This window comes from Hyaena hyaena, unplaced genomic scaffold (genome assembly GCF_003009895.1).
Source record: "Hyaena hyaena isolate Hyena2069 unplaced genomic scaffold, ASM300989v1 scaffold_858, whole genome shotgun sequence".
NCBI lineage: Eukaryota > Metazoa > Chordata > Mammalia > Carnivora > Hyaenidae > Hyaena > Hyaena hyaena.
The window spans coordinates 28775-50484 of record NW_024081484.1 but is presented as its reverse complement, the minus strand read 5'-3'; the positions used below and the strand labels follow the sequence as shown (position 1 = coordinate 50484).

The 21710-nt window shown below is 38.5% G+C and overlaps 1 protein-coding gene across 2 annotated transcripts in view; it reads left to right on the top strand.

Annotated features, from left to right (window-relative positions):
• ELAPOR2 (endosome-lysosome associated apoptosis and autophagy regulator family member 2) overlaps nucleotides 1-16864 on the top strand; it is a 174097-nt gene extending 157233 nt beyond the window's left edge. For both annotated transcript variants that reach the window (XM_039219971.1, XM_039219969.1), the window contains 3 exons: nucleotides 2385-2563; nucleotides 3598-3763; nucleotides 14135-16864. In XM_039219971.1, coding sequence (XP_039075902.1) covers nucleotides 2385-2563; nucleotides 3598-3763; nucleotides 14135-14194 — 405 coding nt within the window. In that variant the 3' untranslated portion in view covers nucleotides 14195-16864. The remainder of the gene's footprint in view (nucleotides 1-2384; nucleotides 2564-3597; nucleotides 3764-14134) is intronic.
• The last annotated feature ends 4846 nt before the right edge of the window (nucleotides 16865-21710 follow it).

Below are 21710 nucleotides of genomic sequence, written 5' to 3'. Positions count from 1 at the left end.
TCTCACCCTGTTTGCAAAATATCCCAGCATGCTGGGAGAATAAATTCTTCAGCTGCAGTGTCAGCCATTTTCTCCTTTGCCAGTGAGGTGATCGAATGAAGGGATAAGGCATCTAATTCATAGTTACAGATGACTGAGAAATTGTGCCAGTAGCTTGACCTTTTTTTTTCTTTAACAATTTGGGGAGCTTATTGCAAAGTATTCTGGGTTTACAAGGATCTTTTAAATTGAAATTTTAACATTTTGGCTATAAGACTATAAGACTATCACTGGACATTAGAGCTTTACCATTTTCACTGGGAAAATTTTTTGTTAGATTGCACTTCAAATGAAGTCATCATTGACTGACTAGAGTTAACATGTTTCTTTTTATTGTCATTATGTACACTTAGAGATGCAGCATTTGAATTTGAACATGTCCTCATTTCTCACCTCATCATCTTATAAAAATAATGTGACCTATTTTATTTTTTTGGGGGGGTTTTATTTTATTTTATTTTATTATTATTATTATTATTATTATTACAAATAGTTTATTGTCAAATTAGTTTCCCCATAACACCCAGTGCTCATCCCCACAAGTGTCCTTCTCCATGCCCATCCGCCCCCCCCATCCATCAGTCCTCAGTTTTTGTCAGCATTCAAGAGTCTCTCATGGTTTGCCTCTCTCCCTTTCCCCCACCATTTCCCCTCTTCTTCTCCCCCTTGTTCCTCAGTTAAGTTCCTCCTAATCCTCCTATACGTGCAAACATATGATATTTGTCCTTCTCTGCCTGACTTATTTCGCTAAGCATAACACCCTCAAGGTCCATCCATGTTGCTACACATGGCCAGATTTCATTGTTTCTCATTGCCATGTCGTATTCCATGGTATAGATAAACCACATCTTCTTGATCCATTCGTCCATTGATGGACACAGGCTCTTTCCATGTTTTAGCTATTGTGGAGAGTGCTGCTATGAACATTGGGGTACATGTGCCCCTATGCATCAGCATTTCTGTATCCCTTGGGTAGATTCCTAGCAGTGCTATTGCTGGGTCATAGGGGAGTTCTACTGTTGGTTTCCTTAGGAACCTCCACACTGTTTTCCAGAGGGGTTGTACCAGTTTATATTCCCACCAACAGTGCAGGAGGGTGCCCGTTTCTCCACATCCTCGCCAGCGTCTAGAGTTCTCCGATTTGCTCATTTTAGCCACTGTGACTGGCGTGAGGTGGTATCTCAGTGTGGTTTTGATTTGTATTTCCCTGATGAGGAGGGATGCTGAGCATCGTTTCATGTGTTTGCTGGCCATCTGGATGAAATGTGACCTATTTTAAATGTAGTTTATTTACACTAAACTTAATGAAAATGTTACAGTTATCATCAGTAAAAAATTTTCAATTACTGACTTTCTTTCTAAAAAACTTGCTGGGAATTTTTATCTGTAACTTGGATGAAACTTTTCCTTGAAGTAAATATGATTCTCCTATGTCCAGGTACAATAAAATTACACATCATGGTGTTGTCCTTCTGTTAGGGTGTTGTTCAAGTGACCATCAAACACCAGAATATTTAGTCAGACACAGTGGTCAAAACATTGAGTGTTCCATGTCATTTAATGTCAATGGATATAATCATCATGCAGATTGCTACTGGTCATTGTATTCATTGAAATATAAAAGGAAGCATGCACTGTACTCTAATTTTGGCTCTGGTTAGTGTTATTTGATCTATTCATTAAAAAAATTCCTGGTTGATATTTAGTATATTTTATTTTTCACTAGTTGATTGCAGCTTGCAGTTTGAAAAACATTGCCTTAACAACAGTGAGTCATCTCCTTTGGGAGGATAAGAATAAGGACCTACTGTGGGAGGGGCACCAGAATAATGCATGGGAAATAAGGGTGTAGTCTGTGTAACTGCCCCAACACCAGTGACCAAAGCCTGGCAGGCCTGGTGCACCTACATGTCCTGGATCCAGAGTTTGCTCTTCCCAGGGGAGATGCTTGTTGGAGGAACTGGATAGATATCATAGGTGGTTGAAAGCGATTCCAGTTACCTGTATTAGACCTATGTTGTCATTTAAAAAGATGACTAAGAAGTCAACAATCATAAGAAGTTTGAGGAAAAAAGCCCAAATGGTGTGTCTAAGTAGAGTCATTCTTATTCCACCTCCTCACCATGTACCAAGCCTTCTGATCTGGTGACCCATGTTTTTCTTTGGTTTTGTTGTATTTTTGTTCATTATTTCCTTATTCATTCTCTGTCTCTGTTCTCTTTCTGGAGCTTCTGTTAGCTGAGTGCTGAATGATACTCTGTACTTACTATGAATAAAAAACAGAACCCTTCTCCTTCTGAATCTTATTTCACATGTCATCTGTCTGTCTATGTGTGTTTTTAAAGGAAACCTTATATGTATGGAATGAACCTAAGTGGTGCATTAAAGGAATTTCTTTGCCTGAGAAAAAGTTGTCCACCTGTGAAACTGTTGACTTCTGGCTGAAAGTGGGAGCAGGTGTGGGAGCTTTCACTGCAGTTTTGCTGGTGGCTCTAACTTGCTACTTCTGGAAGAAGAATCGGAAGTAAGTAACCTCATTGGAGTGACCGTGTAAGAACTGAAAGATCTCTTGTGGTGAAAATTTTAGACCTAATTATGGTTACATCCAATAGTTTTTTTCAGAGAGACAAGAAATTTCTCCTAGTGAAGGAGTTATAGGAAAGGCCTTTAAGAAAAGAAAAGTAAATGCTCATTATTCTGATATTAATAAGAATGTTAGAGGTTATTGAATTAGACCTATCTGTTATAAAACAGAGAGCAATGGAGGCTCTGTTTTACCCAGGTAGATGGGAGCAGAGCTGAGATCAGAAGTCAAGTTTTCTCTCTTTGCCTCTATTTTTCTTTTCATGACAACATGTGTCTTCTTACTCCACTGTTTTCTTTTTCAGTTTCTTATGGAAAGATAGTGCAGAGAAATAGACCAAGTTTATAGGCAGATATGACCTCTAGTTACTCTAAAACTCCAAGAATCTAGAGTTGAATATTGAGTCTATTTCCTGAATGTATATTGAGCCGTTAGGAGATTAGACTCTTCCAAAAAGGTTTATATGTCAGCGGGGCTGTGAAAAGTCTATATTGTAATATCTCAAGGCACAATATCTGAGGTAGTAAATGGAAAAGAAGGAGCTGTATAGAGAAACAATAAAGACCAAATCACTTACGTGTATGGTATTCTCATCAATATGAACTAAATTTGGAAAATTATATAGTGAGTTAGCTTCCAAATATTTATACATTAAGAAAATGTATTCAGACTTTTCTGAAAACAGGTTTCTCCCTGTTTTTCAAAAGTTATTCATAATTGAACAATTTGACCAATGTAAGTTAATTGATAAAGTAAACTGTACCGCCATTATTTTCATTATTCTCTGAAATCCTGGAAAAGATTTGTGCATGGATAGTAAGTAAATGAGAACATGTAGTGCTTTAGCTACAGGCGAGGGAAATTTGTCAGCAGTATAGCAACTATACTACAAGCTCATTTATTGAGCTGTTGTATGACCACCTAAAATAAGTATTAATTTATACTAATCAGCCACTTTATTTATCACTACTTAGACTGGAGTACAAATATTCCAAGTTAGTGATGACAACTAACTCAAAAGAGTGTGAACTCCCAGCTGCAGACAGTTGTGCTATCATGGAAGGAGAAGATAATGAGGAAGAAGTTGTATATTCCAATAAACAGTCACTACTGGGAAAACTCAAATCCTTGGCAACAAAGGTAAGAGCAGAATTGTAAGCTGGTATTTCTGTGGATTTATTAATGAGGGGCCTTGTTAACCTAATAGTAGCATTCATGCAACACTGTCCTTTGTTCTGGCTCTTTCTCCACGGTTAGTTATCCAACAGCAATATTCCTAGAAATACACAAGGATATAAACATAAGAATAATCACCGCAGTGTTGTTTTTTCTTTCTGGTTAACAAAGCAGAAACAACCTTATGCACTACACACCATGAATAAGGAATAGATAAGGAATTTCCATATACAAAGTAATGGGACAGTGTACAACTATACAGCTATGAAGATTGACATATCTGTCAGTAGTCCAAGATAAGTAAAGTAAAAATAACACATCGACTATCACAGTTATTAAATACTCACTTACGTTAGTCTTTGCATATCAAGCTATTAACAGTGGTTGCTTTGTGGGACTCTTAAACTAATTGGACTCTTTAGTTTTTGAAATAGTATATTTTTGTAAGTTTTGAATTTTCACAAAGATAATGTATTCTTTTCTAGTCTTAAAAGTTTTAGGTTAATACAAGATCTTACTCATACTTTTTTTGGAAATTGGGTCACAAAGCTTTTTCACATAGAAAAGGTAAAAGTTATATAAGCTGTTGAGTTATTAAAGGTACTTTATCAGATGCCATCACACTTGTCAGGTTTGAAATTATTATGGTGTTCAAACAGATTAACATCATTAAGCCTTACATATTGCTTGTAAACACATTTTGTTGACATTCTTCACCATTGACCTAAAATATGAGAAGTTAGCAGCTTACCCACTCAGCACCGAAGATAGAATGAAACAGAGGAAAGAAAACGTGTCTCAAATAATTTTCAGCGGGAAGGACAAGTGACAAAAGATGACATTTATTAAGAATGTTTTAGTCACTATTTCCTTTTACTTTCCTAATTTAAATATGTAAATATACTACAAGGTATCATTTAAAAATAAGATGAATAAGCCATATTCCCTTTCTACTAATGATTATTTAACTTTTTTTTTTTCAATGTGGTACTTTAGGAAGGATGCTATTGCTATAGAATAACAAATGTGCCGTTAGTGTCAAGAAGTGAGATGTTACTCTACTTGGAAGAAAATGAATAAGCCTGCCACCGTTTCATGGACAGTTTAGAAGACCCGAGACTCCTGGTCAGAAACAAAGGACTGCTCAGCACTCACAGCAGAACCACTAGTTTAGGATATCAGCATTTATACCAGTTCCCCAAATCCCACTTTCCTCAGGGCTATGTGAATAGGAACAAATGTCACTTGCACACTCAGTGGCTTGCATTACAGCAAAGGAAGTCTAAGTTTTGGGAACTTGGCTCTTTTAGAATGTGCAGTTAGCATACCTATCCTTTGCTCCAGAGAGAGTTGTTATTGTTCTAGACAGGTAGTATCTGTGTTCATTGCTCCAGAGGGAGACACTATTTCCTGCCATTTGCTCTGGAAAAATGCAGTGTCTTTAACTTCCAAGGCTGCTTTCTATACCAAGATCCTGAAAGAGATAATCTTGAATAAAACAAAACCACTGTCTTGCTCATAAGATGTAAAGAAATCCAAAAGAACCATGGAGAATTGTCTCCCCAAAATATTCAAACCTCATTTCCTTTTTCCTTCAAAACATTTTTAATGTTTATTTATTTTTGAGAGAGGGAGAGAGAATGTGAGTGTGAATGAGAGCATGCATGAGTTGGGGAGGGGCAGAAAATGATGGAGACACAGAATACGAAACAGGCTCCAGGCTCTGAACTGTCAGCACAGAGCCCAACGCTGGGCTCGAACTCATGAACCATGAGATCATAACCTGAGCCAAAGTCATATGCTTAAACAACTGAGCCACCCAGGTGTCCCTCCAAATCTCATTTCTATACCACCTGATCAGTTTTCCCATTTATATAGCACTCTGTCAACCACTCTGTTTAATCTGATTGACCAAGGCCGTATTTAAATCTGGTCATTTTACTGAAATAGCTCTTAAATAAAGCTACTACTGTTAGAACACCAAACAGCAAAATGAGATGAACCTTCATTATTAACTTCAAACATACCCAGGGTCCCAGATCCAACTAGTTGACTAAATCCCATAAACCATGAGGGTCCGTCTTAGAAAGCCAGGCAGCTTTCTCTTTAAGTCCTTGTATTGACGTTTCCACTCAGACAGAGACCTTTCCATTGGCACTGAGATCTTTCCTTCATAAGATTCATGTGGAAGAGAGTCATTGACATTTTCGAAAATTTTTGGGATCCAGTAAATCTCCCACTTTTGTCTACATGACCAGGGAAGGGGAACTTGGTGAGCAGTATATTCAACCAAATGATTACTATTTTTTTTTTTTTTTATCTAGAATGATGACAATCCATATACCACAGAATAGATGAGTGACTGTACAGACTTTGACTTGGCCCTCAAGGGTGGAGTTTAGGCCAATTATATCATCCATAATAATGTTTGAATAGTGAGTTGATGTTGACATGAATGTCATCAGGGACTGAGATAGTGTCATTCATTATTTCAGCTAAAGTCAGAGACAAATTTCATACCATGTTTTCTAATTGAATAACTGGCTTTAGGGTGAATGTGAGTAGCATCAGTTATCCCTTTGGAAACCTCTAAATAACCAACAAATAGTCTCATTTTTAAAATCCTTGCAGTTGCCAAGGTGTTAATAATATATTGGGGCTAGTTCCATACATAAGTGAATTATGACCACTTACAACCACTCCTAGGGTACAAAATCAAGCCACCATGTTTTTAGGAGAGAAGTTAATACCTAGATTCTGCACAAGAAGTACAGTCCTTAAGGTATACATAGTGCCTTTGGAAAGAAAATAGTATTTACAATTGTTGGAGATACCAAATGGGACCTTATATTAGTTAAGCAACACAGGCTGATGGTACCTGCATGCTCCTTGCTGGCTAGTAAATTTTAAGATTCCCGATTCACTTAAAATAATTACGTCTCTTCACGATCTTTGAGGAGACTGCTTGAGAGCAGTCATTCCAACTTTTCCTGTCTGTCTATGCTGCAAACTAGGTGGTAGTTGTTCACTTCACGGAATGACAGAGCAATGGCAATACGAATGGAGGTGTTGATGTTTGGGGACAGAAGCTGGGGCCATTCCCTATGCTGCTTCTGATCGATTTCTCAGTAAGTTTAAGGCAAATTATCGTTAGAGCATCTGGTGGGTATGGTAGACCAAGACTCCTAGGTTTGTCGGGGCGCCTGGGTGGCTTAGTCGGTTAAGCGTCCGACTTTCGCTTAGGTCATGATCTCACGGTTCGTGGGTTCGAGCCCCGCGTCGGGCTCTGTGCTGACTGCCAGCTCAGAGCCTGGAGCCTATTTCGGAGTCTGTGTCTCCCTCTCTCTCTGACCCTCCCCTGCTCACGCTGTCTCTCTCTCTCTCTCCTAGAAATAAAAAAAAAAAAAAAAAAAAAAAAGACTTCTAGGTTTGAGAGAGGAACACTAATGCATTGTCCTTATAAAAGGTGACAGAGTGGCCCTGAAAAACAAATGGTCATTAACACCATTCCATCATTTATACCTCTCTGGATCTAAAGTATCTCCTTCTCAGGTGCCTTATTATCATACTACATTGTTGATCTTCTTCCACTGCCACAAAATCAATTTTTCCCATGTTAGCTAAAACTTCACCTTATTTCTACTTATCCTGTTATTGGCACCTAGACCTATGCTCCAGAACATTCAAGTGCAAGAGGGACAAAGGCATTAAAAAAAAAAAAAAAAGCTTATAATGGAGACCGAGTGTGTCCTCTACCTTTGTCCATGTGGGCTGGGAGGTCTTGATGAGCTGTATAGTCAGCCAAGTGATTAGTGTCCTTTTGGTCTAGGATTATTGACAATTCAGTAAAACAATACATATGGCTAAACTAGAATTATATTTGAATCTCCTAGACTCCCTTCTGGCAGGGCTACCACTGGACATCCTGGGGGATGCTTTCAAGTAAAACGAATACATCATGTCCAAGCGTAGTCAGGGCAGAAACCTGGATTTTAATATAAGTGTATATAACCTTATACCTTATATAAGTATAGAAACCTCAACCTTCTTCCTGATAATTGGTTCTCTCGGTGACACAACCAAGAGGAGACAATCCCTTTCTGGGGACAGCCATGTTGAGTAACTGAACGATCTTATTAAATGTGTGGACTAGGAAAAGGTGAGGGAGATAGAGTCAGAAATCTTGTTGATTTTATTTTTGAGAGGGCTCTTCTAATGCTCAGTGATAACTTTTCAACGGTATGAAGTGTTGAAGGTCCACTGAACACCTGTACTCTCAGCCCATTTTCAGGTAGCTTTTGTGATAAAAAAAAAAAAAAAAAAAAAGGACATCATTTTAGACAGCAAATGATTCATAAAGCCACAAATATTAAGCAGATTGTTTTCAAGGGCCATACTGGTATGGCTAGAGTCAACAGATCAGACTGGATGAGGAAGACCGTAACCTGAATAGGCATCCCAAGTGGTAAGGAACTACTGATAGCCCAAAGAAAGGTGATCAGAGGCGTGACACAATCAATTTGTCATGGAAAAACTGGTCAGCTTTTGACATGAATCTCAAGTGTTGCATGCTGTGGTAACCTCTGCATCTTTTGAAAAACAGTCCTTTGTGCCCAGTGTGTGATGGCAGATTCATTGCCATGGTGGGCAGCAGCATTTTTGGCAGTCTGTCCGGTGCAATTTCTATCACATGCTTATTTCAATTTGATCTTTTCAGACAATGGGTCCTTAATGGAAGTAGCTTCATGAATGACCCAGATGATCTGATCAGCTAAGATTTGTTTCTGGAATTTTTATCCCAAAGAGGAGTAACTTTAATGTGCCAGTCTATAGTTTTCCAAGTGGCAGACCAAATAGTTTATTGACTCTTGGCAATAGCTCAGGAATTACTGGAGACAGAGTAAGGTTTATGCTTTTGTTTTTAAGTGGCACAGAAGTTGCTCAACCAAACTTCCAGTATTTTAGTCCATGTAAAATCTATGTTGAATGGCAAGGTTATCATTCCTGACATCATCTGTTTCAGCTTTGGGACTCCTTAGCAGATTGATTTCTGTCTGAGGCTGTGGGTACTATGTCCTTTTGTTGGTTTAGGCTTGACTCACATATTGGTGCCTTTTAAAAACATTTTTTAAATGTTTATTCATTTATTTTTTGGAGAGAGCACAGCAGGAAAGGGCAGAGAGAGAGAGACAGAATCTGAAGCAGGCTCCAGGCTAGGCTCTGAACTGTCAGCACAGAGCTTGATGTGGGGCTCGAACCCACGAAGCATGAGATCATGACCTGATCTGAAGTTGGACACTTAACCAACTGAGCCACCCAGGGTGCCCCTTGGAGCCTGTTTTAAAAAGGAATCCACCTTATTTCTTGCTACATTTTTATTAATCTAAATTATAGCCTGGTTTTAAAATAAAGGATAGGGAGTTTTCCCTATCAGGGTGGGGCTGATCATACTAACTTATGAAGATTACTGTGGGTCAGTTTCTCATTCTCCAGTGAACTTCTGGATTGTAAACCCAATATGGAGCATGAAGATCCTCAATGCTAGTCGTTGCCTCACTAGGTTTTCCTGTGGGAATTAGTCTCAGGGCAATCTCCCAGAGAAGGCCAAAGTTTTGTTATTGCAATCAGGACTCACTACAAAATCTCTGAGACTTTACAGTCATCTTTGACAAAGTTGGCGTGATAGAGTGCAAGAGATGTTTAGTCCTAGGATGGCCCAACTGTTGCATTCTTAATGATCATTGATTCCTGCCACATTGTCTCCAAAGAGAATAGCAATAATTCTAAAAATTCACCTAGTTTCTTCCCATAAGTAGTTTCCATTATTATTATTTTTTTAGTGGTCATCGTAGGTACATGTCTCTGTAACCTCTGTCTGAAAGAGGGTGAAACTTTTTCCTATCATGATGAATTTTAGTATTACTTGTTAGCAAGGGGTACACCTGCAGCTGATTGCCTGGTTGGTGAGGAAATCCTCCTACTCAGAGGAGTATTAACAACATCCAGGCCACCATTCAGGCAGGTGAACTCTTGGAACCACTTCCCAGATCTCAGTCTAGGACAACTACTTCCCCAGTTCCTTTTCATTTTCAGCATTGAATTGGACAACTATTTTATTGCCTTGTTGATCATACAATTTGGTCAACCAGAAATATACCTTTATGTCAACTTTCCATCTTCATCAGCAAAATAGTGAAGGACTATAAAGGTTCTGAAATTGCATTATGTTTCCTATAGCCAACACATGAGCCTGCCATACTTTCATGGACATTTTGAAGACAGGAGTCTCCTGGGTGAGAGATAAAATAAGTTTATTACTCTCAGCAATAGCAGTAGCCAGAATGACAGCATTTCCTTTGTTTCCTCAATCCCACTTCCCACAGAGTGAAGTGGACTAGATGATACACAGTGGGATATGTTGTAGAAGAAGAGCCCTTAGCTTGGGGAACCTGAATGTTTTATAACAGTCAGAAAGCATGTCTGCCATTTGTTCCACAGTGAGGGACAGTATTAGAGCTGTAGACAAACTATTCTTTTGTTCTAGAAGAAGACTTTACCTGTGTTATCCAAGGCTTTTTGTAATATAAGCATATTTGAGAAGATTGTGTACCATAAAGGACATTTAATGTATTCTTCCCAAAACATTCAGAAACACAGGAGACTCATGGAAAATTACCTCCCATCATCAGTTTACTTAGGCTTCTTTTGCCTGATTGGAACTTGTGATTCCCTATTAGTAAGGGCATTGTCTTTAATGGAGGAAGTGTTCAGATGCCAGGCAAGATTTTTAGGACAAAGTGACCTCTAGGATGAATGCAAAAGAAAATGAGGGAATTACAAGTATTAGTAAACTTTTAAGTGTTTCCTCATATTGCAGGACCTCCTTTGTTGTTGTTATACGGCCAGAGAATTGAAAGCTTGAAATGTACCTGAGAATAATCACAGGAAACATGATAGAGGATAAAGTCTTTCTCTCTGAGAAGGCTTAGTACACCTAATCCTGTTTTGAATAGCAATTTTAATTGACAGAATAATTTAAAAATAATTTAAATGGAAAAAAATGTTATAGAAAAGCTGGAAGAAGTGGTATAGTCATATACCCACGACCTAAATTTTACATGTGATTTATTACCTATCTTTCTAAATCTCTATCCCTCTATTCATTTATCAATACATCTTTTTTTTTGATGCATGTCAAAGTAGGCTGCAGAATTCAATACATTTCATGCCTACACACTTCAGGATACATATAATTGATGAGAGAATTCAGTATTTCCATTTTTTTTTTCCTAGGAAAGTATTTCCATAGAGTGAAATGCCCACATAAAAAGTATGCAATTTGATGCATGTTGTGTTATATGATACATATGATACACATATTCTTGTGTCACCCCAAGTCTTATCAAGAAATAGGATGTCAGCCTCACCCCTGAAAGCCGACTTCTGTCATTTTGCAGGCAATTGGTCCCTATCCCCCAAGAGGAAATCACTGTAGTAACCTTTTTAAACTGTAGATTCATTTTGTCTGTTTTAGAACTTCATATAATTGTAGTTACACCATGTGTAGTATTTTGTGTACATTTTGTTTCACTCAGGAAAATGTTTTTGAGATTTAGCTACTCTCTCTTAATCAGTAGTAGATTCATTTTTATTCAAGAGTAGTATTCTATTAGATGGATATGCCAAAATTTGTTTACCCATTCTCCTCTTGATGACTACTTGTGCTATTTCCGGTATCTAGCTATGAATAAAACTGCTATGAATATCATTGGACAAATCTTAATTGTGTGTCCTATTTAAAAATTTTTTAATGCATGGCTTTGGGGAGTAAAAAATGTTTGTAAGTTTCTTAACTGCTGTGTCATTTAAGATTTGCTTTATCTTATATATTGTTATTCATGTCCTAAAGGCCAGACCTTATTTGGTATTTTACTACCAGTACACTGGACTTCTTAGGTTTTATTTATAGATTGACTTCTTCTTGAATTTCCTCATCAACTGTAAAAATGTATCTCCAGATATTTTTTCCCCCCATTTTTTTCTTTTATGTGTTCATTCCACCATCATTTGTGGAATGTTGTCTGTTAGACACTCTGCCAGGTTTTGGTGATATGTTAGAGACTATCTAGTTTATTAGTGCAGGGCACATGCACATTATACACATACAGACACACCCACCCACACAACGATCATCCAGTATAACAAGAGCATTGAGTAAGAGTCTTGTGGAGAACACAGGAGAAGAGATTGCAGTCAGATGGGTAGTGATGAGGTACGGAGAAGCTTCTGGAAGTTGACTTTTGAGTAAATTCTTGAATTTAGAACTTAAAAAAATCATGTGGATGGCTTCTTTATTTAATACATGAGTAAACTGGTATCTAGAGAGTTTCCCTTATTTGTCCAAGAGAGAGTTAGGTAGGACTTCAAAGCTCCATCTCCTGAGTTCCAGCCCAGTGTTTTTTCTTCTGAGATGTGGTATTTCAGTACATTTTCATAATGATTGGTTGACAGCCTACCATGTGGTAGGCCTGGAGTCATGTTTTGGGATTAAAAATGAATAATAAGCAGTTCTGCCATCCGTAAGTCTTAGTGGTGCTAACTCCACACACACAAAGATGTATACGGACACATATATCTTGCCATCTCAGCAGGAGGAGCAAAATTCCATGAAAATACAGAGGACACAGCATCTAAAGGTGTAGGAAGCGAACACAATTCTATAAAGTCTTTCCAATGTTTTATTTCAAGTATCACCTTGAGGGTCACCCACAGGCCTCTGCCTCATTCCCCCTCAGGAACATATTGAATCAAATCTTCTCAAGGAAAGGCCATAAAAACCTCAAGATTTCCTTTTAGGTTTATTGCTGACACCATAAATCTCTTTCCCATCATGCACTGTAGGGTCCTTGAGGACAGACATTTTGTGTCTCTGAGGTCTGCTCTCACTCCTGCAGTGCATTGGTGCTTAATAAACATTTGAATCAATAAAATGAAGTCCAGTCAACAGGAGGCTTCAGGCAAGCTTCTTCAGAGCCAGAGAGAGCGCTGAAGAGATGTGCAATCTGCCCTCCCAGGGTCATGTCATCTCAGCATAGGCCGGGAAAAGTGATATGTTGGTGTTTATGTGGTGACATTTTCCCTATAATCCTTTCCTCATAGCCCCAAAGCTTGTCTTAAGTCTTGGACTTCACTCAAATGGGAGAAAGTAGCCTTATTCTTGCAGATACCCAGTGTCTACTCACTTTTATTGTGTCATTTGACTTCTCTACTTCAGACACAAATCTGTTTACACCTAGGACTGGTATACTTCTTATTTCCTTTATTTTAAAAATAATCCTAGTTCCCTTATCTTTATTCTCTTTGAAAGCATAATATCCCCACTGCATTCCAGCAGAATTCAGAAAGTTTTTTTTTTTTTTCCTAACTTGAGCAATGAGACATTGGGAGAAATCTCTTCTCTTAATTCTTTTTTTTGTTCCTCATTATAGAATAACTTATTTTTTAAAGTTTATTTATTTTGAGAGAGAGAGAGAGAGAGAGAGAGAGAGAATGAATGTGAGAGGAGCAGAGAGAGAGGGAGAGAGAATCCCAAGCAGGCTCTGTGCTATCAGTGCAGAGCCCAACTTGGGACTTGAACTCATGAACTGTGAGATCATGACCTGAGCAGAGATCAAGAGTCAAATGCTCAACGAACTGAGCCACCAAGGTGCCCTAAGAATCACTTATTTTAACAGGCTACAGTTTGAGTATAACACATAGCAAAAACCAGCAATGATGTATTTGAGTTAACCTTTTGACTTACTACCTAATGACTTGTTTTTAATATCTTTAGTAAGTGTATGCCCAAAAGATTTTTCTAAGACATGTCAGTGAACCCAAATGATCTTAAGCCTTATTTGTGCCATCCTTATTTATTTCTTCTGTCCATTGTATTTATTCTATGTTATCTTGAGAATACATAGCTTATGTCAGTTCTCTTGTAAAAAATTCATATGTCAAGGTCATCTATTTTGGCACCTAGGTCAGATATCCCCTTAGGAAGGGTCTCAGTGGTTTCTTCACAGAAATTATAGCTACATCTTTTGGTATCTATTGCAATCATGTATTTGCTTCTATTTTGGTTTGTCTGTCTTCTCTCCTGGACATCAAAAGCATCCTTCAGGGTAGATATGCTGTCTGTTTTTTATCTGCCACTCTCGTTTAAATATAAAATCCTAATTATAACTGGCAGGTATGTAGGTTTAAAATGATTTCCAGAACTTTCCTTCTGGACCCATAAGATCCTAAAATCTGTTTGGAATTTGAATGAGTTGATTTTGGTTTTTTTCTTCATAGGAAAAAGAAGACCATTTTGAATCTGTTCAACTGAAATCCTCAAGATCCCCAAATATATGACAAGACAGTGCCGTAGCCTTCAGACTAATGAACACAGAAAGCTGATCTCTAGTTTTACAGGACCATAGTTTAGATCCTGTCCTCACCTCTGGCACGTTGGTGATCTCACAGAGGAGGGCCATGCCGCTGAAAGGGGAAGGAGGTTGAAATGTTTGATTGCCTTATCACATGGTCAAGTATCTTGCCAAAAATAGGAAAGGAAATGGTTTGGGTCTCGACTGAAGATGAAGCTCCACTCAGGAAGAGATTTATCTGTAAATAGACATAACTGGAAACCAAGGTTAAGCCCTCCAGTGCACTGCTGATGCATGCCATATAATTAATGGGTAACTTTTATTCTTTATAACTTCTACATAAAAAGTATGCTTTGGAGGGCAGATGTGAGCATATGCATTGTGATCCCATTTATGTCTTTGTTTGGGGAAGATTTGAAAAAAAGTTAAGGTATAGTTTTTTTTCCCATTATTTATTTTCCTGACATACCTTAAAACATCTTTTCTATTAAAATTCATGAACAAAGAAAGACAGTAAGTTTTTCGTTTTTTTGGTAGGGTCTTTCTTAATTTCAGAAGTCTGAGTAAGCAGTAACTTTTTAGGAAGAGTAAACATGTAAACACTTGTTTGGGTTTTCTACACTTCTATTTGCCTTTGAAATTTCAACCTTGTTGGACCTGGTGAGAAGGGCTTGAATGAATGGATATTAAAAAAAAAAAAAAAAAAAGAAAGGCCAAGAGACAGACTTTACATGAAAACAAGCAAACTGACACTATCATAGAAATCAAATGGCTTAAAAACATTTATGAAATGTTTGAAGTATAATTTTAAATGAGTGAGAAAACTTGTTTATCAAATCACTTGCAGAATCATGAAGAAGAAAGTGGCATAGCTTGTGTATAAGTATAGATAACTGTGCAAAGGTATTGGGATAATTTCATGGTTCACTTAAAATGGCAGTGACTTCTGCATTTATCAAGCATCAAAGGTATATATGGTTATTTTTCTGCTAAGACACTGAGAATTATGACTTCCGTAGAAGTTTTTCTTCTTGAGCAAATAAGGCATGAATTCCATTTTGGGCCATTGGATATAATTGTATTCATACTAAGAATTTGGTTGTACCATAAGTGGTTATGAAATAAGCTTATTCAGAAGTGATCCAGGTAATCGCAATATTTCCTCTGTTGGATGGATTACTAGTATTAGCATGACTTGAATGTTATCTGTGAGAAAAGTGTGGATGAAGTTGGATTTGACTAATTTTGTGTAAACCTTAATTGTTTCAGAATTGGGAAAGAGGGGAGTTCATTGACCATTGATGATCTAAGGTGCTCCGGTTTGTTTTCAATAAACAGTAATCTTTGTAGGTCTTAATCTAGATTTTTAAAAAGACTGGTGGTTGCCCGAGAGGCAGGTCACAGGTCCACAGTTTGTGGGATGTTTTGCCCCAAGTCTTTGAATGAGGTATGACTTGGAATTTTTGATTCGGCAGGTAATGTCTTTATTTTTCTGGAAAATGAGAGAAAAATAAATAATTGTGCTTATTTGGTGGGTAAAACACTGGGCCATCCTGTTATTGTCGAATGAATGTTTTGTGTACATCTTTGCTGTGGGATTCCTGAATCTAGAGGAGGTTGCCATTATTTTATTGTTTGTTGTGAAATTCAGGGAGGGCGCCACTTAGCATGAACATGTTCCATGTTTAATTTCTTAAATCTTATTTTTTAAAATAAGAGATTATTAGAAGAAGTTATTTTGGCATTGCTCACATTTAGCCTGGTAACCGTGCTGATGAAACTTTCCCCATCTCTATCAAAATTTAAACAGAAGAATGACAGTCCATTTGAGATGCCCCTTTTCAGAGGAACCGTGGCAAAGGTATACGGGCTGCGCAGAGACAGGAGGGTCCACATAGTCACTGTCACCTCTCTCCGTCTTCGGCTGTGCTCCCCGTGTGTATGTACCAAGCCATAGAGATAATTGGGATTTGCTCCCAGGTAGCTTCTTTCTTCTCCTGTCACTGGACTAAAATCTCTGACATGTCAAAAATGCCTTAAATTTTAATGAACTCTGTGAAAAATGCAGTTGGTATTGAAGACTTTATTTTATTTCTAATTTTAGATATAAAATAGATTTTGTCAGCTCAGCCCCATCTTTGGAAGGGAGCTGCCTTTTCCCTGTGGATCCCAGTGATGTGTCATTTTATTCCAAGCACTGAAGAAGTATGACGGAAAGAATATCATGAAGAAAATGTTCAGACCAATCTTAGCTATAAAATTTACTGTAATTTTATGTCTTGCCTTTGCAGTGCACAGTGGAATGTTGAAAGGCATAAACAAATTAATCATGTTTTGTGACTTTTAATAGACATTTGTTGTTTCTTTCCCCTCATAAATGGTAGAAGACAAAGTTGTAGGTTATTTTTCTATGAGGCACAGGTTTTGAAGCCTTAAGTACTTCATTAAGTCCACTGTCGCCCTATAATATCTCTTAGCACTCTGTCAAAACATATTTAAATCGCTTTTCCAGTGAACGAGACCATGTCTTCTATGGATAAATTACATCATGCCATTTAACACTGTTGAGCAATTTGATATGTGTCCGCTTGATTTAAAAGACTGAATTTTATTCTTGTTGACTTTCCTCATTTTTGGTTGCTAGTAATCAAGTCCTTTCCAGGATTAAAAATGTTTCATAGTATTTTTGTGTAGACTTTTGTGGTTATTTTCTTCCCAAGGAGAAAATATGGTTGAAATGTAATATGGAAGAGTTGCTTGGGTCCAGTCATTTATTAAGTGGAATCTCCAGGTTCCTAGGTGTTGGGTCATGATTGACTGTGATTCTTCAAGACCCATTGGGTCACCTGTTATTTGACATTTCTCAATCGACCTACTTCCTGTAGTTCATGACCATTCCTAATGGGAAGCTAATGTGCAGATCATTTCTCCCTTCTCATGAAAGTGAATTTCCTGGAAGTTGGGATGGGAAGATGACTGCAGTTGGTAAGTTTAAAGCCAGTGTATTGCTCACATTTATCATTTTTTATGCAGAAGTTAGGTAGAAATGAAAATACCCTCACATCTATTTTGTCATAACCATGAATACTATCTCAGATTTCTAAGACCAAGTCCTAAATTAAGGTTGTCCTAAAGGAAAGATCCTAAGGGGAGTAAACTAAAAACAAACAAACAAACAAACAAACACCTGATGCATTGGTTGGGTGCTAAAATGGACTTCACCTTCATAGTAACTGGCCAGAGATGACGCTCTTGCTGGATTTTATTTCTTTTAGTTTAACATTTTCAGATGAGTTCATTTTAGGATCATACATGAAAGAAGTAAAACTTGAAGATGGGGACAAATAACTGTAAATTGATAACACTGTTGCAGTTGATACTGATATAACCATTACAGTTGATATTACTAATGAAATTGTCTGGATCAGAAGCCAGCAAACTTTTGCTGTAAAGTATCAGACAGTAAATATTTTCAGCGGACATGTGCTCTCTGTTGCAGCTGCTCAACTCTGCCCTGATAGTGTGAAGGCAGCCACAGACCCTATGCCAACACACGGGTGTGGCTGCATTCGGGTAAAACTTATTTATGTATGTGGAAATTTGAGTGTAATTTAAATTTCAATTGTCCTGACATTCTGTATTTTTTTCTCAATTATTTAAAAACCTAGAGGCGTTCTTGGCTCACGGGCCTTATAAAAACAGGTGCTGGACTAGGATTTGGCCTCCGAGGTATGGTTTCCTGACTGCTGGTTTTAATTGCAGCAACCCATATGCAAAACTATCAGAAGAATCTGCATAAAGATTTTTTGCTCTTTAGGAGCTCACCACCTCAAGAGTTTGTCAAGTTCTAGAGATTCAGGAAGAAAATTACCCAACCCCCTTCCTTGATGATTTAATTGCCTAAACAAAGACAAAGCCAGTTACTCTTTTGAATTACTCTTGTAGTTTTGGGATTCAATTATGGATATTCATTAGCAAATGTAAAACTAAAGCATATGAGTTGGCTCAAATTCAACCAGCAAGATTGATTTAAAAGCCTTTTGTTAGTGTCGATGTAAGGCTTTTGCTAAGGTAACTGGTTTGGAGATAATATTCAGTCTTATTTACAGATCCGGTGAAAGTAACCATAGTATTCCTGAGTAAGGGCTTTTGACGTACAAAAGCAGCTTCAGCATGGATTCTTGAGCCCGAGCATGGACAGGGTCCCCTGGTCCATTTGCATGCATCCTGGCAGCACAGACCTCTATCCACACACATTTACCAAATCGTATTTTAAGATTTACTGAGCTGCAAAAGACACTTAGGATCCCTTTAATAATTGATGAGTCAAGAAACAGATCTCCAGTTTCCTTGAACATACTGTCCTACTAAGGCTTTTAATTTGCTGGAATTTGCCTCATTTTATTAATGAGTCTTGGAAGAAGAACTGTATCTAAAATAGCCTGTGGATATTGGGAGATTTAGTTTAGAGCAGGGCTTGAAAGTATTTCCTTTATCTCAGATGGCTGCTTTGGATTACCATTGGTTGGGTTAAATAAAACAGTTTAAACCTGTGGGCATTATGTAAACCTAATCTTTCTGTTACAGGACAGAAGTGATCATTGCCTGATTCCTGAGTTTGGGTCTTTGTTACTAGAGGTGTGGTGGTTATAACCCACAATGGTGTGCCATTTTCCTGGCACCTCACTTTGCTTGACTTTTTCATGCTTACAGCCCTTTGCTGAAGAGCTCTGGGACCCAAAGCTATCATGGTGGGCAAGTGAGGAAAGTCGAGGCTAGACCAGGGGGAGTGTGGAGGTGAAGACTGTAAAGGTACCTTTGCTCAATTGCCTCCTTTCTCAGACTGTCTTGATCTGTCCATTCTGTGGTCTGCCAACCAGGCTGTCCCACAGGTTGAAAATGGGGCCTTTTTATATTACCGTGATGAACATGAGTGGGCAAGAGATTCTATTAACATTCAAACTAGAGAGGACACAGAACATTTCAGGAACTGTAAACACTCAGAAAACCAACAGTTAGGCACCCTCATCATCAGGTCTTGATATGTTAATGAGTAGGATACATCATTCTGAGTTCCATACATTCAGGAAGTTTTTATGAAGATGGATCAGCTCACCCAGTTTTATATTCCGGAAGGATGAAATGTCTTCTGGAGTAAAAAGTATTCAAAACATCTTTGTTCGAAATGGTTTATGTAAAAATGAGTTTATAGCCACTGTTTCCCATACATACTCTGATTGTTTTTTAAAAATTTATTTCTAGGGATCACATGTTAGGTGATGCACTGTCAAATAGGAAACAAAGTTTATGGTAAGGAAAGAGAAAATGACAAGAACTGTCAGCGATTGTTCTTCCACAGTGCACATGGAGTGTGAAAGACACAGTGGGCCACAGATCAAAGCCAGCTCTCATATACAGTGTTCTCAAGATTCACCCACCACCTAATTGTCTTATTTAAAAAGATCCATGATCAATTTGATTGTTTTAGGCATCAGCTGTGTCTCTGAACAACCCATCTGATATCACCTTCCTCAGACTGTCTCATCCCATCAGTTGATTGCTTTTATTCTCCCCCACTTCAGCCTTGGCTCATCCTTTATCTTGAACAGACATGACGCTCAGTGCTCACTTACCTAGAATTCCTGCCAGTTTCGGCCACAGTAGGATTCTTTTCTGCCATCTCATGCCAGCTGAATCTACTACCTGATTCTCCCCACCTACTCCCCCAAATCTGGGATCTTCTTTGAATATGAAAATTCCGGAACTGATTTGCACTGTTGTCTTTGAGCAGCTGGATGGATTGAGTAGGTTGCTGATTCAAATGCATTCAGAAGGAAAAAGAAAATTTCTCACCTCTGACTCCCCCACCTGATATCCTTCAAGTACAGTTCTGTTGGCTATGTGCACCTGGCCACTATTTCTAGATGTTTTAGAAATAGCGCCTACATATCCTGATGAACCAGGCCCCAGTTATTTAACTCACTGGCCCTTCCTATTCTTGAGTCTCCTCTCCCTCTCTCTGTTTTCCTCAGTCATACTTCATTCATTAGAATTCTTCCCTGTCCTGGGACACGTGGGTGGCTAAGTTGGGTAAGCATCGCACTCTTGATCTCGGCTCAGGTCATGATCTTGAGGGTCATGAGTCTGAGCCCCTCATTGAGCTCCATGCTGAACCTGGAGCTTGCTTGGGAGTCTCTCTCTTCCTCTCTCTCTGCCCCTCCCCCACTCATGCGCATGTGTGCTCTTTGTCTCAGAAGAAATAAAAAAAACTTAAAGTAGAATTGTTTCCTGTCTTTACCCTACTTAAAAGCATGAACTACATCACATATTTCTCTGTCGGTCCCCCAAAAGTTATGCCTACATCCTAACCCCTTGCACCTGGGGCTGTTACTTTATTTGGAAAAAGGGCCTTTGCAGAGGTAATTAACTGATGGCTCTTGAGATGAGATTATCCTGGACAATGACAGGTATGTAAGTATTCTTCTAAGAGACACACAGAGGGGAAGACAGACACACAGAAGGTGATGTGAAGATGGAGCCAGAGATTGGAGTGATGTGGTCACAAACCAAGGAAGCTGACAACCACTAGAAGCTACAAGAAGCATGGAATGGATTCCCCCCCAGAACCTCAGGGGGTGCAGCTGACACTGTAATTCTGGACTGCTGGCCTCCAGAACTGTGAGAGAATAACGTTCTGTGGCTTTAAGTGATCCTATTTGTGGTAAGTTGTTACATCAGCCCGAAGAAATGAATGTCTTCTGTCTTCATGGTGTCTTGCACAGCCCCTGTGGTGGGAAGATGAGGTCTTAGTGAATTTTCCTACGTGGATAAATGATTTGTGACTGAAGGGTTAAATGGAGAAATAGGAAAGTGTGGGTAAGAATAAGCCAGTTTTACCCTATCCATGCTTTCCCTGTTCACTCTTGTATTTAGCTTAGTAAAATATTCAAGTTTAGTGACAAGCATCTGTGTCTGAGTATTGTTACTGGGAGTTTGGAAACGCACTGGGAAATAACATATCCTGCATTTTACTGCCCCTTTTAGCTATCCGTGGTAAGAATGGTTTTCCACTGGAATGACAGGATGCTATCCCAGCCTCCTTCCTAGCAACTTCCTGGTTAGGTTAGAGTAGTTAACATTAGAAAAGTTTCCTGTCTTTGTGCTTTTGAAAATGAGAGCCATCCAGCCTTCCCCGGGCTGCTGTACAGACGTGGCTTCATGTCATCTGGCCCCTGAGACAGCCTGATGGTTATGGTATCGTCAGTCAAAATCTGATCTTTGTGATCTACAAAGAAGTCCGGTTTTGCTCAGAACTCTCTAGCAGGGTGACAACTTGGGTTCAAAGTGTGCGTAGATGTAAAGACAAGCACACTTAGACAAGTATTTCCAACATCTTTACAGAGGTGATCTGAAGTCAATATTTTCACATTACTTGGAGTGATTAAAAAAGAATTCCACCATTATCCACCATGCTGGAAAACCTTAAAGGTTTTATTCTCAAT